Source organism: Staurois parvus, unplaced genomic scaffold (genome assembly GCF_062004578.1).
Source record: "Staurois parvus isolate SC_StPar_1 unplaced genomic scaffold, SC_StPar_1.0 ptg000631l, whole genome shotgun sequence".
Lineage (NCBI taxonomy): Eukaryota > Metazoa > Chordata > Amphibia > Anura > Ranidae > Staurois > Staurois parvus.
The window spans coordinates 584,404-605,683 of record NW_028318427.1 but is presented as its reverse complement, the minus strand read 5'-3'; the positions used below and the strand labels follow the sequence as shown (position 1 = coordinate 605,683).

At 42.8% G+C, this 21,280-nt stretch overlaps 1 protein-coding gene across 1 annotated transcript in view; it reads left to right on the top strand.

The window, feature by feature from the left end:
* LOC149449320 (carnitine O-acetyltransferase-like) overlaps positions 1 to 21,280 on the top strand; it is a 54,348-nt gene that overhangs the window by 31,958 nt on the left and 1,110 nt on the right. The window contains exons 8-13 of the mRNA XM_089693398.1: positions 823 to 923; positions 1,065 to 1,193; positions 6,905 to 7,027; positions 7,113 to 7,248; positions 7,596 to 7,658; positions 17,675 to 17,812. Of these exons, the coding sequence (XP_089549524.1) occupies positions 823 to 923; positions 1,065 to 1,193; positions 6,905 to 7,027; positions 7,113 to 7,248; positions 7,596 to 7,658; positions 17,675 to 17,812 (690 nt within the window). The remainder of the gene's footprint in view (positions 1 to 822; positions 924 to 1,064; positions 1,194 to 6,904; positions 7,028 to 7,112; positions 7,249 to 7,595; positions 7,659 to 17,674; positions 17,813 to 21,280) is intronic.

The following is a 21,280-nucleotide window of genomic DNA, read 5'->3' as shown; positions in this document are numbered from 1 at the left end:
CCTAATACAGATTGTTACCGATCGACTTTCAATAAATATTTCTGATGGAACATATTTTAATCAATACAGTATGTGCTGCATTGTTTTGAGATATTGAAGTATACGTGAACCATCACAATGTAAACCAACCCATTTTGGCTTAAAATGGAAATAAAAGGCAAAACATTTTGTGTATACTGCACTTGTAAAAAAAACAATAAAAATATAAAATTTCCCTTTTTTTTTTTTTTTCACATATCACATATTCTCTGTTCTCAGCTGGATAAGGAGCTCAAAGATCTGGGAGAGGAGAAACACTGGTACAATGGTCTTCCCAGTGAGTGACTGTGTAGAGGGGGAGTGTCAACAGAAGTCTGATCATTGGAGGAGAGCAGGCTAAGTTCCCAGCACAGTTAGAGAACTGACCACGCTGTGATCTCAATCCTAGTGTGGTCAGATTCTAATAGGAAAGCACTGGCAGGAACATCATCAATTTTACAAAAATGAAGCAATACAAGGAGAACAGAATACTTTTTTATACAATTACATGGTACAGCAGGCACATATCAGGAATATGGAATGCTGGGTTTACTTCTTCTTTAACTGATGATGAATTGCTTTTTCACAATCGCCTCTGTCAATTATTTCTTGATATGTGTATAGCCACCTTTACTGCTATTGCAGAGTGGTCTGCACAGGCTTCATAAACCGGGCCATACACCTCGCGTTCTCTTCTCTCCCCTTACTAATATTTCACAACCTCGGTCCCAAAACCTAACACCTTGCAGCACCCTTTACCTTCCTAAGCACAGCACACAGTGACACTGAGTATGACTCCTGCAGTTCGTGGTGGGAGAAGACGGAACATGCGGTCTCATATATGATCAAGCAACAGCTGACGCTTCTGCGGTCCTGAGGATGCTGCGCCATGTTTTAGACTACTGGTATGTGAGTAGTATGTTTCCCTAAATAGATGAATTATTGCACATGGAAGTGTTGGCATTTCTGTCCATCCAGTCCAGAGATCTACACATCACAGGCTGGAGACCTGTCTTACTATTGGACTGATTTTGTTCCTCCTCCAGCTCCAGGGGTCCCAGCTTGCTGCCGCCTCGGACACCCATCACCAGAGTCCCTCCCCCGAGGAAGCTGTATTTCAATTTCCCCCCAGAAGCTAAACAGCACGTAGAGCAGGCCAAGCAGAACCTGGACATGTGAGTAGGCGATGCTCTGTCATTATTAATGGGGGTCACTATTTATTGTAAATAATCATTCTGCAATTTTTTTTTTCCAAGCTGGTGATTCTGCCAGGAAAGTAACTCTTGTCTTACACCCCTTTTGCACTTGTGCAACTTGTCATGTGACTGGACATCAAAGTCGCATGAAAAGTCGTACCCAATGTTTTAAAATAACCATTCATATATGTGTGACTTAAAAGTTGCAGCGACTTTACACTACTTTGGTCTAACTTTCATGCAAATTGAGGACCATAGACTTCAATATTAACCAGGAGTGGACTGACAACTCTTGGGGCGCCCGGGCAATAGGGGATCATGAGGCCCCTGTTTCTTTGCCCAAAATCAAAAATCCTATGAAAAAGGTACCAGGGGCATCTCATGGGGCCCCCTGCTGACCCCAGGTCCTCTGGCAGTGCCCGAGTTTCCAAATGGTCAGTCCGCCCCTGATATTAACCCTCAAAAGTTGCATGAAAGTTGTGCCTGAACGTTTTGCATTCAGTAGTGGTGCAACAGTGGGTCCGACTTTGCAGAGGGACAACAAGACACATCCAAGTTGCACCCAGCTAAAGTTGCATCAAAGATGCACTCCAAAGTTGCTTGACTTTGGAGTCATACAAGTGGGAATGGAGCCTCAAAAGTAGCATGAAAGTCTGTACTTGAATGTTTTACATGCAACAGTGGGTCCGCCTTTGCAGAGGGACAACAAGTCGCACCCATCCAAAGTTGCACTCCAAAGTCATGTGACTTTGGAGTCGTACAAGTGTACATGGAGCCTTTAGGGCAGTGGTTCTCAACCTTCCTAATGCCGCGACCCTTTATTACAGTTCCTCATGTTGTGGTGACCCCCAACCATAAAATTATTTACCCAGTAATTATAATTCATGAAGTGTCGTTTTACCTCCAATACTGCTGCTTTCAACACAGTAGCTGCTTTCAACACAGTAGCTGCTTTCAACACAGTAGCTGCTTTCTATACAGTAGCTGCTCATTACACATCGGAAATATGTGTTTTCCCGATGGTCTTAGGCGACCCCTGTGAAAGGGTCATTCCACCCCCAAAGGGGCCGCGACCCACAGGTTGAGAACCACTGCTTTAGGGTGACAATGCTCACTTGCAATACTATATCCATTGAGTAGCAGCATTGTCGCCCTAGGACAAGACCAGGGGCGGACTGACCATTTGGAAACTCAGGCACTGCCCAAGGTCCCGGGGTCAGTAGGGGGCCCCATGAGATGCCCCTGGTACCTTTTTCATAGGCTTTTTTGAGTTTGGGCAAGGACACAGGGGCCCCATGATCCCTTATTGCCCGGGGTTTCCATGAGTTGTCAGTCCGCCCCTGGACAAGACTAAAGAACTCCTCTCAACAGTGTAAACAATGTAAATGATAACAGGCAGCAGAGGCCTAGAGCACAGGAAGTTATACACTCACAGGATTTCTGGCAGAACCAACAGGTATTTTTTGCACTTACTGAACTGTTATAACAAAACACTTTCAGATGGTATGCTTAGCTGACAAAAAGGGAGCAAGTGGACCTGAGTCATCCCCTGGCATCTTATTTTTCCTGGGGATTCTATGGGTACGTTTACCCTGCCTTCGTTCTTATGTAGTGAAGTGCCCCTTTACTCACCATGCCCAAATGCAGATGTAGGCTCCTTGAACTCCATTTCCTAGAATACCCTGGGTTCCTGTTAACTCTCAAGAAGGTACGTTTCTCTGCTTCCCTCCTTCAGCAGCTCAGAGAGGCCACACCTGATGAGGCAGAGGTGGCTGGGCAAGTGATCTGCAGCCAGGTAGGTGGCTCACCACTGCCAAAACCAGCATGCGGGAAGTCTAATAGCATGCAGCTTCTCCAGAAGACCCAGATACTGTGGGGACCACCTCCACAATTGTTACCAGTGTACTAGAGTTCCAGTGGGGTGGCCTCGCTGTGTCCTTGGGCCTGGGATCCCTCCAGCTGTTCACCTGTGTTACCAGAGCTACCCCGGACCTCACTGAGAGGAACGCTGTTTATGAGGATAATCGCAAGTAGCTGTTTGTATTCTGATCTGTTTTTTACTGAAGTAATGATTCTCAGCTTTGTGCCTTGGAGTCTTAAAGAGTTAATGCTTTGCAGGCCATATGTTACCATACCTGAGATGGCACTGAGATGGTGCTGTGAAGACTCCATGTTTGTGCAGCATTCATAAGTACGGGCAGCTTTTAATAATCTGCAGTGTATGCATGTTTTTTGGCATTCTGACCCTGTCTTTTATTGATTCTAAGGCCTCATGCACATTGGGCATTGTAAAACCGCCAGTAGCATTAGTTGTAGAATGCTGCATTAAAAACGTGTGTTTCGTTGTTTTTTTTTTGTGTTTTTGCATTCGCTTTTTTCAGCATTTTTTAGTGTTTTTCAGCATTTGCGGTTTTTAGCAAAATTATACTCCCACAAAATCTTCAGGCTCATAAAAGCCAGATAACTGCGTTTTTTTGCGTTTTTCAGCTTTTATCAGTGTTAGAGCATTTTTACAGCTAAAAAACGCCTCTTGAAACCCACTAGTTCTGTGGTTTTTTTCCAGCCAGAAAACGCTTCTGCCAAAAAATGCTGATTAAAGCCTATGTGTGCATGAACATAGGATAACATGCTGGGGAGTTTACTGGCTATAGAAAAAAAATTCCAAAAGCTATGAAAACGTCCAGTGTGCATGAGGCCTGTAGATTCCATGCACACGGGGCGTTGTAATGACGCTGGTAACGTTAGCTGTGTAAAGTCACGTTAAAAACTTGAGTTTTTCAGTGTTTTTAAGAGTTTTTGTATTCGCGTTTAGCAGCGTTTTGCTATGCTTGCGGTTTTTAGTATTTTTGCTAAAGAAAAGTCCAAAAACGCTGGTTTGCTGCGATTTACTGTGTTTTACCGCGTTTTCAGCGTTAGAGTGTTTTTAACAGCTAAAAAAAACCCTCTAGAAACCTACTAGTCCTGGGTTTATTTTCCAGCCAGAAAACGCCCCTGCCAAAAAACATTGATTACAGCCTCTGTGTGCATGGACACATAGGATAACATGCTGGGGAGTTTACTGGCTGTAGAAAAAAAATGTCAAAAGCCAAAAACAGTCCCTGTAAAAACGTCTAAGGATGTATAGTAAAGTGCAAGTCACAGTCCCTGTGTGATCATTTGGCCGATACCTGTGCTGGTAAACCTGGCTCAGCTTCTGTCCATCTTGGATTTTTGGGTGCTCCCCCTATACTAGTTGATTTTTTTTTTTTTTTTTTACATCTGGGGAGTCAGAGCACAGATATCTTGTCAACAAAGTCCCCAAGAGGTTGAAAATCCTTTGTAGCTTAACTAAAGATCCACTGAAAAATTAAAAAATCTGCTTCAGCCAACTGGTAAGTTTTTGCATAGAGGGAGGAGACTGGAGCACCTCAATAAAACCCAGGTAAGCACAGGGAGAATATAGAAACTCTATAAGATTGTGTTCCTGGAGTCGACGGAGCCCAAGGTCTAAACACTACACAGCCATGAGGATAACCACTTCTCCTCAATAGTGCATTTCCATATGCACTCCCATAGCACACTTGAGCCCAACAATTTAGAGGTCTCTGTGTCACAAGACGTAGATTGTGGGAATAGCTATTTGGAGACACCCAACAATGCGGACCAGCTCTACAGCACAGACACAATGAAACCTTTATATAAATGGCACCAGGTCAAGGCAGGTCTTGCTAAGGGAACATCAAAGAGGAAAACAGAGTTGAATTGCTAATGGAGAATAGACTCTGCACTTTGCAAGTGCAGTTGTACTCTCCAGGGGCATTTGCTCCAGAGTTTAGTAAATGAGGTAGAGCTTCACTTTGTGAAGAATACCTAATCGCATGCAAGGAAAATGAAATAAAAAAAAAAAATTTTTCTTGCATATGATTAGATGATGGAAGTCAGCAGCACTTTCCCTCATTTACTAAGCCCTGGACCAACTGCACTTGCAGAGTGTATTTGGAGATACAGCTTACTAATGTAAAGAGTTTTTTTCATGTTTTTTTAGATTCACATGAAGAGATTTCTGTAGAACCATTAATTTTTTTTATTTTTTTTTTATAGCTGTCTCTTTAGGCTTTCTTTTATTTTCATCTGGTGATCGAGCCAGTAAGTCTGTTGTTTTTCAACAGAAAAGTGCTCTTGCAGTTACAAGGGTGAAACAGACCATTTAACATTGGCAGGGCTGCTTAACCTCCCTGGCGGTATTCCCGAGTGTAGCTCGGGGTAAAGTTTCAGTACCACAAGCGGTAATCCCGAACTACACTCGGGAATACCCTGCAGCGCTGCTCCGGGATCTCTTCTTCACTTACCTTGTCCTGCGCTCCCGCGATGTCCTCCCTGCAGTGTCCCCGGCAATGTCCTCCGGCCAATGCCGGCATCTGTCTTCCGGTTCCGTTAACTGTGACGTCGGGACGTACGGGGACGGAACTGGCGGGAAAATTGTAGAAGTGACATTCTCTGAATTCACTAAAATCACATAGTATAACATTACTGTATCAAACCATTTCACATACATTTTGTCCCGAGTGCTTTTGTCCTGTGCCCTACCTGCATTTTTAGTTTTTTTTTTGCCTTGAAACTGAGAAACGTCCATGGCATCCAAAAAGTGTCCCTTTAGGTCAAAAGCGGTATTAGACCGGCTAGAGAACAGCGATAGTAAATTTAGAACCACTTGCAGAATTGAGTGATAATGATTCGTGGGGAAATTCGTCATCAGACACTGAAAACGATTTTGCGACTTTGCTCAGTGATGTGCAAACTTGGCACTATATTTCAAATTTCAGTGTTTTTGGTTTGATTATATTATTGAATTAAATTTATTATTATATTATTTTTTTGGACTATTTATTATATTATAATTTATGATTTCGTGTTTCAAATTTTAACATACCCGGGATGTTTACTAGACTCTTGTTGGGGCAGATTTAAGTGAGTTATTCCTAAAAATTACAGGCCTACAATGAAAAAACATGTTTCCATGCCAAAAAATGTACCGCTTTGAGCACAGAAATATGGACATAATCAGACCGCTGGGGAGGTTAAAATGATCAGCTTTTATTTATGGTAAAAAAAAAAAACTTGCTGTAACGGACTATGAAGTATTAGCTGCAGTTCAGCTTCAATTTGTTAGTATATTTAAATCTGCTAGTACACCTAACACTCCCCTCCCACCAGACTGACAATGCTGCTGTCCATATGTGCCCCCTATGCTCCTTCATCCAGAGTGGGGGCACTCTAATACAGGAGGATTGTTGCTGTCCAGATCACCAGGTGAAAACAGAGGGAAGATTTTGAGTTTGATACCGCTTGAAGCTTTTAGATTAGCCCATGTCCCAAATGATCTGATGGTCTAAGGCACCCGCTGGTGTTACACACACACCCGGGCAACTTTGTTGAGAAAATAAATAAACCTATCAACATGTTTTTTTGTTTTGTGAGAGGAAACTGAAGGGAATAAAAAACCCGAACAAACTTTGTTGATGTGTACACACTCCGAGATCTTGCCTCTTATGGCAACTGATCTCATGAACCCAATTCCACAAGATAGCAGAAGTAATATGCCACTACATGCAGACATATCTCTGGCAGTCTGGTTAATTCTAGCCACATATGAAAACAAGCTGCTTATTGTTGTGCAATGTCCCTAAATCTCTGTTTCTCCTCCTATACAGGCTGGTGAACGACTTGGACATCTGCTGTTTCACCTTTACTGATTTTGGGAAGAAGTTCCCACAGAAACACAATCTTAGTCCTGGAGCTTTCCAACAGATCTCCCTCCAGCTAGCCTATTATAGGTGAGGAAAAGAGTGAGATGATTTCTGTTGGAATATGTGGCCACTGGCTAGTTTGACCTAATTTTTCTCCCCAACTTCTGCGCAGGTTACACGGCTCTCTGTGTGCCACGTGTGAGGGGGTTTCACTCCGAGTATTTCATCAGGGAAGATTGGATGTTGTGCGTTGTTCCTCCCCTGAGGCCCTGGAATTTGTACAAGCTGCTGATGATCCAAGCAAATCGGTACCTCATGGGTTGGGTCAGTGACATGGCAAGGCCATGGATCCTCAGGGGAGGAGTTTTTTGATAGGGGGATACATATCCCTATATGTAGATACGCTTGTGCTCAGTTCCATAAGTGCACAAAATAGAGACATTCACTAATTGCAAACAAGAATCCACTCACTCATAGCCTGGGGTATTTAATGCATTGGTGATGTATTTTATAATTAATAGGCCACATTTTCATGAATGTTAACCAAGCTTACAGGATTGAAGATTCGGCTTTAAGTAGGTGAAAGGGACACTTAATGCTGGTGTGTGTTGTTTTTCCTAGTGTAATTTTGTACATTTTGCTTTTGGTGTGCTAGGCAGAGGAGAAGCTGGCTCTAATGCTGAGAGCCATACAAAGTCACCAAACAGCTAGAGAGCAGGTAAGAAGTGTAATTAATTTATTTTTCTGTATGACATTTATAATCAAAGCTGCTTGAGATCAAGTGATTTCTAGATAAGGGCTCTTTCTGTTACTCTGGAACATAATTTGATTTTAATTATTTGACTCTTGCCTTCCTTGTCGTACTTTTAGCAGTCTTATCCTTAACCACTTGCCAACCGCGCTATAGTCCAATGACAGCTACAGCGCGGTTGTCAAGTCCTGGGAGGGCGTCATATCACATCCTCCCAGAATGTGTGCCTTCCCGCCCCCGGGGGTGTGCACCCGCGATCTCCGTGATCGCTGTGTCCTACGGACACAGCTGATCACATAATGTGGTAAAAAGTCAATCACAGCAGCCTTTTACCACGTGATCAGCTGTGTCCAATGACACAGCAGATCACTGGGTAAATGCAGTTGCCGGTTATCGGCTGCACTTTCCACACGCTGTCATAATCGGCAATTGTCAGTACGAAATGGCACCGATCATCAGGGCACTGAAGATTGGTGCCCTAATGAACAGTGGCCAGAAGTGCCGCCCACCTGTGCCCAGTAGTGCTGCCCATCAGTGCCCATCAGTGCCTAGTAGTGCCACCCACCAGTGCCCATCAGTGCCACACATCGGTGCTGCCAGTCAGTGCCACCCATAAGTGCTGCCTATAGTGCCAGCTCATCGGTGCCGCCTATCAGTTCTGCCCATCAGTGCTGCCTATCCATGACACCTCATCAGTGCCGCCTATCAGTGCAGCCTCCTCCAAAACACATCAGTGAAGGAGAAAAATTACCCGTTTGCAAAATGTTATAATAGAAACAAAGAAAAACTTTTTTTTTTTCTAATTGTTTTGCTCTTTTTTTGTTTATAGCGCAAAAAATAAAACTCCCAGTGGCGATTAAATACCACCAAAAGAAAGCTCTATTTGTGTGAAAAAAAATGATAAAAATTTCATATGGGTACAGTGTTGCATGACTGCGCAATTGTCATTCAAAGCGTGACAGCGCTGAAAACTGAAAATTGGCTTGGGCAGGAAGGGGGTATAAGTGCCCGGTAGGCTAGTGGTTAAGCTAGGTATACAAATTTTTGCCAGTTCCTGAGGCCACCTCCTGCCCGACATGCTTTGATTGCAAAATTGAAGGAGCTGGGTGGAGAACTGTTGTTCGAGCAGCAGCTGCATTTGCTTGGATGCAGCCACTGTTCAGGTCCTCCGAAAGGCCACTGCTGTCAGAATACTATAGCCGCACTGTATGGCCAGCTTAAATCAGATCTAAAGTTCCGCTGTTACATGCTGTGAGCAGGCAAGTCTTTTTATTGCAGAAGAGACATGCAATGTCTTTTCTGCAAAAAACTACACCTACCTGCCTGCTCACAGCAATCCCTGGACTGTAAACTGAGCTGCGCATGCGTAGTTTAGCTTACAGCAGCTGGCCCAGTCACTGTGGCACTGCAGATTTTTCTGTCCACACTGAACAGTGTGGATGAAGGTGCAACTGTAACATGAATATGGGTGTAACATGTTACAAAAGGTGAACGTATTCTTTAAGTGAGTGCATTTGTGCCACAAATCACCTAGTGCTCTCAGTGCTATTCACTCCCCTTTGTTTCATCCAGAGGCGTCCCTAGAGTTGGTGCCACCCGGTGCGGTAACACTTGGTGACACCCCCTCCGACGATCCCCGCAGAATGGATCGGATCTGCGGATTGAGCATAATGGATCGGACTCTGATCCATTATGCTCAATCGGCAGACCCGATCCGTCCAGCGGGGATCGTCGGAGGGGGTGTCACCAAGTGTTACCGCACCGGGTGGCACCAACCCTAGGGAGGTTGAAACCGGGACATGCGCAGTTGCTTCAGGGGGACATATCTACATGGGAGACACATCTTGCTGCTACACAATCCCCGCAGGATCGTCGGCATGCAACCTATACGGGGTGACACTGGACCCGCTCCAAGAAAAGGTAAGTTGTATCCATCGGATCCATCCTGCGGGGATTGTTGGCTTGCTTTACAACTTACCTTTCCGTTGAGCTGGCCTGGTGTCACCCCGTGTGGCCAGTGTCATCCTGTGCGGACTGCATCCCCCGCACCTGGTTTCATCTACTCTTACCAAATGCAAAAATTTCAGCTGACATATCAGATATAATATTCCTCATTTGCACTCTTCCCTCTGAAGTTCCCAATCCATGTCAAAGACACCCAAAAATAAATTTAAAAAAGGTTAAAATGGTGTATATTGTCTGATTTTAATAATAACATTCCACAAATCATAATGCTCAAAAGTACAAATTTCTTTAGTGCATAAGGAATCCATCTGCATGGATCTCGAAGCACATCCTGGAGTCTACAATATATCAACCGACTTAAATAAACAAACTCAAAGTCCCACAAGTAAAATGTCCAAAATTTCAAAAAGACCCCAAAAAAATGTCCAACGTGATATCCAAATCTTGATGGATAAGTGCTCACTACTCCAAAACAAAGATGAAGATAAAATTCAGACGTTCTTCATATACCCTAAATCAAAAAATTATCAGCATGTGATCAACCCGTGTGCATGGAGAATCCTCAAATTAGCATCCTCTTGCTCCTTTGGACCTCACAAACAGACCAGGAATCAGTATGTGAAAGAATAACATATACATTTTATTGTAGCCACTTACATTAAAATCTGGTAAAACCGTTTTCCTGCTCCTAGCGACAAGAGTAACCCCATTGTGGTAACAGAAGATCTCCCGATCCCCAGTGAGTTACACCGTCACACTCCTGCCCACCACTGTCACTTCAGCTCTGGGGGAACGCCAGGAGTACACCCCAAGTCCCAGGAACGGCAAACACACGCGCTCCAGAATCCAAAATGGCCACCGCGGCACTCCGGGAACGTCAATACGTCCCGTGCTGCATTGACAGGGAAGTGCCGTGGTGGCCATTTTGGATTCTAGAGCGCGTGTGTTTGGCGTAACTCGCTGGGGATCGGGAGATCTTCTGTTACCACAATGGGGTTACTCTTTTGTCGCTAGGAGCAGGAAGACGGTTTTACCAGATTTTAATGTAAGTGGCTACAATAAAATGTATATGTTATTCTTTCACATACTGATTCCTGGTCTGTTTGTGAGGTCCAAAGGAGCAAGAGGATGCTAATTTGAGGATTCTCCATGCACACGGGTTGATCACATGCTGATAATTTTTTGATTTAGGGTATATGAAGAATGTCTGAATTTTATCTTCATCTTCGTTTTGGAGTAGTGAGCACTTATCCATCGAGATTTGGATATCACGTTGGACGTTTTTTGGGGTCTTTTTGAAATTTTGGACATTTTACTTGTGGGACTTTGAGTTTGTTTATTTAAGTCGGTTGATATATTGTATACTGGTACTTCAGGGGAAGGATAATGATGCGACTTTAGGGGATATTATGTGTTATGTATTTTTGTGTGCTGACTTTTAGTTATTTTACATCCTGGAGTGTACATCCGTGCAGGTCTGATGCATGGATCAAAACGCAGTTTGTTCTCCTCCTGATCTGTGCATTGGACCTGCAGGGATGTGCACTCTAGGATGTGCTTTGAGATCCATGCAGCCGGCTGCCTGTCATTGATCTGAAGATGCTGGCTGCAAGGAACACCTGTGCATCTTGTGTGGATGAAGATCGCTTTTCACATGGGTATAGGGATCGCTACGCCGTGAATGAGACCTAAACCGGAAGGTGGCAGTTATATACTGTACACTCAGTAATTAGGTGTTGCAATTAGGTGTTTTCTGCCCATGCCGAAAATGTCCCAGAATAACCTGGTATTGTAGAAATATCTGTCATCCTTCCCCTGTCCTCATCCCTCTCTGTATCACATTAGGTGAAGGTATTTTTAACCTGGAAAATTTGGTTGCTTGCTAAATCGTTTCTCTCATTATCCCACGGGTTCCCAGCAGGTGGAGCTGATAATTTTCTATATTCAACACCCGGTTTCTGTTTTCAAGTGTTACAGCATGCGGCACGCACGGCCTGAAAATATAAAGGGCCATTATCATTAGAAATATGTCATTCTCTCACTGTATACAATCAGTACATGTAATGATATTCAGTACATGAATTCCTTTTTTGCCCTACGTACTTTTTTCACCAAATTTACATTCATACCAAACCGTCCAGCAGAATTGACAATGACAGAGGATGGCACCAACTAAAACACTTTCTAAGGTGCTTGCAATTTTCATGGATTAAAAAAGGGGGAAAAAAAATACAACAAATTTCAAATTTCCCTGGCAGTGTTATTATTACATTACATAAAAAGCACAAAAATGTCATGCTTAGTGTATACTACATAAGTGTGAAGACTGGCTTTAAGCTGAATGCAGCTCCGTATTAATTACAGGTATTTTTTTAAAGCAGACCGTTTAAATAGGAACTTTTTGTACAAAACAAAAATGGTTGAACAGGAAGAATTTTTATTGGTCTCTTTTGCATCAAAATGACCTACCTGCCTGTCGGCCCCGTTCAGTGAGCTGTTTGTGTACAGCTCACTGTAGAAATTTGGTAATGCTGAAGCTGACTGCACTCCTGCACATGCATGGGAGTTACGTCATATCAGACTGGCCAATGAAAGTGACCGGCGCTTGATACCTGGAATTGGGGAGCTCCAGGACGCTGCATCACTGGAGCCAAGGTGAGTACAGTTCTGCACTAAGCAGTGCTTTACATTTTGTGCATTCTGAGCATTCACATCAATCCCAGCCCCCAGAAGCTTACAATCTAAGGTCCCGATCTCACTTACTGGTGAAACTCAAAAAATTAGAATATTGTGCAAAAGTTCATTTATTTCCGTAATGCAACTTAAAAGGTGAAACTAATATATGAGATAGACTCACTACATGCAAAGCAAGATAGTTCAAGCCGTGATTTGTCATAATTGTGATGATTATGGCTTACAGCTCATGAAAACCCCAAATCCACAATCTCAGAAAATTAGAATATTGTGAAAAGATGCAATATTCTCGGCTCAAAGTGTCCCACTCTAATCAGCTAATTAAGCCATAACACCTGCAAAGGGTTCCTGAGCCTTTAAATGGTCTCTCAGTCTGGTTCAGTAGGAATCACAATCATGGGAAAGACTGCTGACCTGACAGTTGTGTAGTAAACCATCATTGACACCCTCCATAAGAAGGGAAAGCCTCAAAAGGTAATTGCAAAATAAGTTGAATGTTCCCAAAGTGCTGTATCAAAGCACATTAATAGAAAGTTATGTGGAAGGGAAACGTGTGGAAGAAAAAGGTGCACAAGCAGCAGGGATGACCGCAGCCTGGAGAGGATGGTCAGGAAAAGGCCATTCAAAAGTGTTGGTTACTTTCACAAGGAGTGGACTGAGGCTGGAGTCAGTGCATCAAGAGCCACCACACACAGACGGATCCTGGATATGGGCTTTAAATGTTGTATTCTACTTGTCAAGCCGCTCCTGAACAACAAACAACATCAGACGTGTCTTACCTGGGCTAAAGAAAAACAGACCTGGTCTGTTGCTCAGTGGTCCAAAGTCCTCTTTTCTGATGAGAGCAACTTCTGCATCTCATTTGGAAACCAAAGACCCAGAATATGGAGGAAGAATGAAGAGGCACACACTGCAAGATGCTTGAAGTCCAGTGTGAAGTTTCCACAGTCTGTGTTGATTTGGGGAGCCATGTCATCTGCTGGTGTTGGTCCACTGTGCTTCATTAAGGCCAGGGTCAATGCAGCCATCTACCAGGAGATTTTGGAGCACTTCATGCTTCCTGGTTCAATGACTATAGGATTACTGTGCTTGATTGGCCAGCAAACTCGCCTGACCTGACCCCCATAGAGAATCTATGGGGCATTGCCAAGAGAAAGATGAGAGACAAAGACCGAACAATGCAGAAGAGCGGAAGGCTGCTATTGAAGCATCCTGGTCTTCCATAACACCTCAGCAGTGCCACAGACTGATAGCTTCCATGCCACGCCGCATTGAGGCAGTAATTGCTGCAAAAGGGGCCCAAACCAAGTACTGAGTACATATGCATGCTTATACTTTTCAGAGGTCCGATATTGTTCTATGTACAATCCTTGTTTTATTGATTGCATGTAATATTCTAATTTTCCGAGATTGTGGATTTGGGGTTTTCGTGAGCTGTAAGCCATAATCATCACAATTATGACAAATCACGGCTTGAACTATCTTGCTTTGCATGTAATGAGTCTATCTCATATATTAGTTTTATCTTTTAAGTTGCATTAGGGAAATAAATGAACTTTTGCACGATATTCAAATTTTTCAAGTTTCACCTGTACATGGACTAGAGCCAACTTATCCACCAGCATGTCTTTGGAGTGTGGGAGGAAACCAGAGTAACCCCACATAATCACAGAGAGAACATGCAATAAGCAGACTCCGATGTGTCACTCAAGTGACACTCTACACTCACTGGCCTCTTTATTAAGTACACCTGTTCATTTGCTTGGTAACACAAACTGCTAATCAGCCAATCACATGGCAGCAACTTAATGCATTTAGCCATCTTGACATGGTGAAGACGACTTGCTGAAGTTCAAACCAAGCAACAGAATGGGGAAGAAAGGGGATTTAAGTGACTTTAAACATGGCATGGTTGTTGGTGCCAGACAGACTGGTCTGAGTATTTCAGAAACTGCTGATCTACTGGGATTTTCACAATTTTGTATTACCAAGCAATTGAACAGGTGTACCTAATAAAGTGGCCAGTGAGTGTATATAATTCTGCTTCTCTCCTCCTCTGGATGCTACACTAAAGATTTTATAGGGAGGTGAAGGGAGGGGCAGAGGAGCTGGGACAACACAGAGTAATTGGCCACTCCCAGGAAAGTAGAGGGCTATGATGTGCAAGGAAGGAGGGGACTGTACAGTAGATGTCAGAGACTACTTTATTATAAAAGTATATGCTCAGAGACTTGGAATATAAAAATATATGGTCAGAGACTACAGGAATATAAAAAAAAAGTATATGGTCAGAGACTACAGCAATATAAAAGTATATGGTCAGACACTATAGTAATCTAAAAGTATGTATATATATATATATATATGGTTAGAGACTACAAGAATATAAAAGATATATAGATATAGATATATATATAGATAGATAGATAGATATAGTCAGAGACTATTGGAATAGAAAAGTATTTGGCCAGAGACTACAGGAATATAAAAGTATATATTTATTGTTAGAAACTACAAGAATATAAAAGTATATGGTTAGAGACTGCAGGTATGTTATAGTAGATGATCAGACTATAGACATATTATAGTAAATGGTCAAAGACCAAAGGCATGATAAAGTTGATGGTCAGAGACTAAAGCTAGGCTACAGGAGATGTGATGATCAGATACTGAAGACATAACACAAGAGTTAGTTGAAGACCGTGGACATAATATTGCAGATGGTCAAGGGTTACAGAAATACTATAGGAGATGGTTAGGCACTGCTAGAAATCACTGCCATTATACGGGGAAAAATGTATACATAACATAGTTTTGTTATATTTTTTTGTCATTAAATCGTTTATTCTGATTGCCACTTAGTGGCCATCATTGAAACTGCACCCTGATAGCTAATACCTATATGGAAGCTTCCCTTGGAGTGGTGTGTGCACATTATTCCTATTCCAATCCAATTGTGAGATTTTTTTTTTTTAATTCAGGTATGGAATAATAATGGTGTGTGTGACTATCTCATCTTGCATGTGATGCAAAAAAAAGACAAAGTAGAACATTTCTTGTGAACCAGACATGCAGATATACTTGTTTTGTCACCCAGTTTCTAGTGTTGGGAGAAAAGTGCAATGAAAGCTTCCTCTCTGGGACTATTGTTCAAGAAGCAAGCAGATTATCTACCTTGAACTTAGTACACAAGATCAGAAAATCGCTTTTCGAATCCATCGTACGATTGTTCACACACAGCTTTAATTATTCGAAGGGACAAGCTAGAAAAATTTTCTCGTATGATACCAGATTGTACGCTTTTTGTTTAATCAGCACAGCTCTCATCTGAAAGTACAATACAAATACTGTATAATACAATAGAAGAAGATGAAAGAAAGAGCGCACAAACCTTGCGCATTACCTCAATAAATAGTGACTAATTTTATTATTAAGGAAATATACTCACAAAGTGATGGTATAACAGGCATAAGTAACCATAATCCAAACAGGGTTACAGGTAAATCCAAACGGGGGGGTGGGGGGGATGAAGGCTAACTCGTTTCGAAGGGTGCTCCCTTTTTCATCAGAGCTGGGACACTAAACAGGCTGAACTGCTGTAATACTGACACTCAGTGGCTGAATATTTCCTTGCCATGGGAACTCTGCCATACTGAAGTCTCTTATCTGCTCAACCCAGCTCTGATGAAGAAGGGAGCACCCTTCAAAACGCGTTAGCCTTCATTCCCCCCCCCCCTTTTGGATTTACCTGTAACCCTGTTTGGATTATGGTTACTTATGCCTGTTATACCATGGCAGATGGTCATCTCTAAAAGAAAAATACATTGAACCTCGATGAGGAAAATGGTGTACAGCAGACAAGGGATCACCAAATCTAGATTAGTAGCAAATGGGAAAATGTTGTTTTTCTGATGAATTTGTTTCTGCTGTGACATGCATATCTTAGGGTCAGGATTCATAGCATGAATCCATCCTTACGTAAATGATTCAAGCTGGTGGGGTAAAGGTAACGCTGTCAAGGTATGATGGACCTAATTCTTAAAGGAACATCTTCAGCAACTTGCCAAGTCCAGGAATTTGTAGTAAATTGTTCTAAAGGCAAAAGTGGAGCATGACTAATATATGGTGGTCAAAAAAAATAATTATATTCTTTATTAATGAGTAAATGAAAATATTAAGTGCTTATATGCTAATGTTAGGTTTCATATATACAGGTTTGCTTGCTAAGATGATGTTTCAGAGATGTTATTAGAATTGTCCTTTGGAATTTGTTAGAATGTCCTTGTGCAGTATGCAGATGCGTACATTTGGTCTCCGAGTTTGCACAAGTAAGGGCTCATGTACACGGGGCGTTTGGAAAACTCTTCTGAACGATGGAAACTGCTGGAAAACGTAGGTTAAAAAACATCAGTTTAGCCGCGTTTGCATACCGCGTTTATGCGCTTTTATGTGCGTTTGCATTTAGAAGCTTTTTTTTTTAAAGATAACCTCAGGAGACCTTCCCAAATGCCCAGAATGCACTAAAAAATAGTAAAAAATTAACTATTTTGGACATTTTGAGAGAAATAAAGAGAGCAGAAGCAGAGAGAGCAGTATGTGTTGAGATGACCTGTCTTTTCTGGTTGTATTCTCTATGGATCCCATCATGAGAATAATGAGGCACGTTCTACCATTTTTTCCTTCACGCAAAACCTGGAACTGACTGTGCTGGTGTACCGGGTCCATTTGAATACATGAAAACCGCTTTGCATGCATTTCTGATGATGAAAAAAGGCTCTGGGCAGCATCTGGACATGGAACAGTTAAAAAATGCTTCTAAACGCAAACGCTTATAAACGCGGTTAACCACGTTCACACGTGTTTGGAACGCTGTTAAAATCTGCTCCTGAACACAAGTTTGGTGCATTCAACTGCCTGTAAACGACTCTGTGTACATGGACACATAGGAAAACATTAGGGAGAGTTCAGGGGCTGCTGAAAAAACTGCTGAACAGCAGTTTAACCTGAACGTCAGTTAATCAGCTGCAGTGTACATGAGCCCTAAAGTTATTGTGTTAAATATAAAAATTATTTACAGTATTTTGAGTTGTTCTTATGCGACAATTGCCTAAAAGACAATCTAATCTTTTTCTAATTTTTTTTTTTTGCGAATTTTTTTTTTCTAATCAGTATTTTTATTTTGTATCTCTTCTTTTCGAATTAAAATTTAAAAACTTCATCATGTGCAGAGTTTATTGATTTGCCCTATCATTGCTATATCTGAAACACTGTGCATGTTTGTGTATATATTGCTAGGATCATTTGCAACAATATATTTCTTGTAGGTGTTACAGGGGCAGTCAATAGATGGCACTATCTTGGCTCTGAAGATGCTTTGTATCTCTTCTGGGTTGGCCCTCCCCACTCTTCTTATGGATACCTCCTATGCCGTGTCTTCCCACTGGAAGCTCTTCACAGGACAGGTGTGTACAATCAGTGGGACACATAGCTTTGTTGGAGAGGTTGCTTCAAAGCAAGTCTTATGCTTGTATGAAAATATCCTTAAAGTGTTAAATTCACAACAGTAAAATCAGTCTGTATATGCAGTAAAGCATGCCTGTTATACTCCTTGTGGAACTTATGTGGTTAATCCTCTGTGTAAAAGGGCTGTTTGATCCTGTCTTCTCTTATCCTCCCCTTTTCTACTGTCTGTCCCCAATCCATCTGCTGATAGAACAGAGCCTCGAGGGGCAAGCTGTACATGCTCAGTTTAGTTTGTATGGCTAGAGAGGTTTTTTTCTTGGGAGAGTGAATGTGATCAGTACAGGGCCAATCAGCACTGTCCAGACAGAGGGTCAGGGGTTATGCAGCCTCCTAGGAGAATCATAGCAGAATGAAAACTCCTTCTACAAACTTTTTAACCAGTTGTCTGCTGGACACTGATAGAAGTCACAAGACTGCTCTAACTGCTGATGAGAAAAGGTATTTATCAGTTGATAGTTACTAAAATAATTGCATTTCAATGTTCTGTGTACTGTGGGAGACCAGATATTAGTCAATGCAGGGTCCAGGGTTTAGTAACACTTTCAAGTTCTTGAAGTCCTTGATGATCCAATAAATGGTAGATTTAGGTGCAATTTTAGTAGCAACAATATCCTTGCCAGGGCAGTAGAGTAAAAAAAAAAGTAAACTGATTTTACTGGAGAAAATATTGCTCAAGGCTCTCTTTAGTGCTGCTCGCATGACCAAAACTAAAGCATTTGGCCATGTCTTCTCTGCTGAAAGAATACCAGGTCTGGTTGGCTGACCTTTGCATCTAGCAGATTGCATGACAATTTCCTCTCTGGAAATTCCAGGTTCTCACCCCAGTGCCATTTGCTGGGCTTTAGAAAATTAGTACCAGAGGATGAAAGGGGTTCACAGCGAAAGCCGCATTGAAGTGTGTGGTTACATAATTAGCATTGTGGCAGAGGAAGGATGGGGAGTGGAAGGAATTTTGGTTAAAGCGGAGCTGTTCCCTGCTCGTGTAGTGCGAAGCCGCAGATTCACATTAGTGCCAGCAGCCAGAGGAAAACCGCCCGTCCTTTGCTCTCCTGAAGCTCCAATAACAAGAACAAGGATAAGAAGCTTGACGTGAGTCATGACATGGAGCTTACACAGAGTTAGTCTCTCCCCTTTTCTATGTGACAGCTCTGGGTGCTTAAGCAACCAATCACCAGCACTGTAACATAGGAGGAAAGGGTGTTGCATACTCCCCATACCTGGAAGCATTTTTATTTGCTCCCAGCAGCCAAATTGAGTGAGCTGAGTATATGTTGCAGCAAGGGCCGACGTGAAAGTGAACCTGTTGCTTTGCCCAGCGTAGGCATACACAGGAGTACACTCAAAAAGCTCATCTATGCTGCATAGAAGAAATCTCACTAAACATTTTTGGTGATCCTGTAATTCATCAATAAAGTGCATGTAGCACTTTGTCCAATGTTTCTAGTTTGTCTCCTGGCTGAGATTGCTCAGATTTGAGCTCGGTCAGCAGTGGATAACCCTGCTCCCCCCCACCGTTGTCTGACCACTCCTCATCTAGCCAGGAGATGAATATTTGATTAGCTATGATTGACTTTGTTTTCTTGGGCTACAGGCACTTCCCCAAGACAGTCACTGGCTACGCAGGGGGGAGTCACTGGCTACGCAGGGGGGAGTCACTGGCTACGCAGGGGGGAGTCACTGGCTACGCAGGGGGGAGTCACTGGCTACGCAGGGGGAGGGGGCTTGTCTGCTACAGTACCAGTAAGAGTAAAAAGACTAGCCCAGACAGGCATGCTCACAGTACTGATACAGGGCAGGAGGGTTGTCAGAAAGAGGCTCCCATTCCGAGTGTAGCTGACGTCAGTGCGTAACAGGCACCACCTCCCAACCATGGATAGACCTACAATTCTGGCTTAGATGACAGGAAGGAGGAGGACAATAAGTAAACCCTAGTAGATCTTTTGAGTGGATAATGGAGGTTACTATACATTAATGACTGGTATTTAGGTTTTTTATGATTGTGAGAGTACTTCTTTCATGGTTCATGCTCTTATTATTAGTATTATTATTATACAGGATTTATATAGCGCCAACAGTTTGCTCAGCGCTTTACAATATAACAGGAGACAATACAGCAACAATACAGTTCAATACAAGAGGGATAGGAGCAGGGGCGGACTGACAACTCATGGGGCTCCTGGGCAATAGGGGATCATGGGGCCCCTGTGTCCTTGCCCAAACTCAAAAAAGCCTATGAAAAAGGTGCCAGGGACATCTCATGGGGCCCCCTACTGACCCCGGGCCCTCGGGCAGTGCCCAAGTTTCCAAATGGTCAGTCCGCCCCTGGATAGGAGGGCCCTGCTCCTTGGAGCTTACAATGCTCTTCTGCTCAAGTTGGGCAAGTTCCTATTCAACTGTTCAGTACCAAAACCTCTGCTGGCCACTTAGAATTGCAGGAGTGGGCTTAGCACCAAGTTGGACAGAAATCAAGTCACAGTTCACCTTTGCCTGCAAACATGTTTTTTTTTTTTATTCACACCATAGACCTGATAAAGGGAGAGTGAACCCTGAAACACGTTGGCTTTCTAATATTGTTGATCATTCAATAAAATATCCTTCTGGACTCTATGGTTTGTATATCAAATCAGGGCTTGACAAATTTACTTTGAATCTAGGAGCCAGTTAAAAAAGTTAGGGGCCAGGTTTTTTTTTATCATAGTGTGGGTTGTCCGTGCCCAGGACTTCACGCAATGTGATTTGCCACACAACAATCTCAGCAAAACCGCACCACGGTCTAGGTGCCATTGAAAATAATGGCATATGAATCTGCATTTTGCTATCACAGCAATTCTCATGCAATCCCAAAATGCCCAGGTGTGCGATTCCGGATTCGTTTTGAAACTCAAAACATATGATGTGTTCCTATTGAGGTGGTTCACACAGATGTGATCCACACGCATTGTGTTTTGAGTGCCATTATGAAAAGGGTCCTGTGCGAATCTGTAAGAATTTTTAATAGAATTTCTCCTGACCGGAGTTTTCCCATTGAAGTCTATGGGAGACCTTTTCCCATTGAGGTCTATGAGAGGCCTTTCCCCATTGAGGTCTATGAGAGGTCTTTCCGCATTGAGGTCTATGGGAGGCCTTTCCCCATTGAGGTCTATGGGAGGCCTTTCCCCATTGAGGTCTATGGGAGGCCTTTTCCCAATTGAGGTCTATGGGAGGCCTTTTCCCCATTGAGGTCTATGGGAGGCCTTTTCCCCATTGACGTCTATGGGAGGCCTTTTCCCCATTGAGGTCTATGGGAGGCCTTTTCCCCATTGACGTCTATGGGAGGCCTTTTCCCCATTGACGTCTATGGGAGGCCTTTTCCCCATTGACGTCTATGGGAGGCCTTTTCCCCATTGACGTCTATGGGAGGCCTTTTC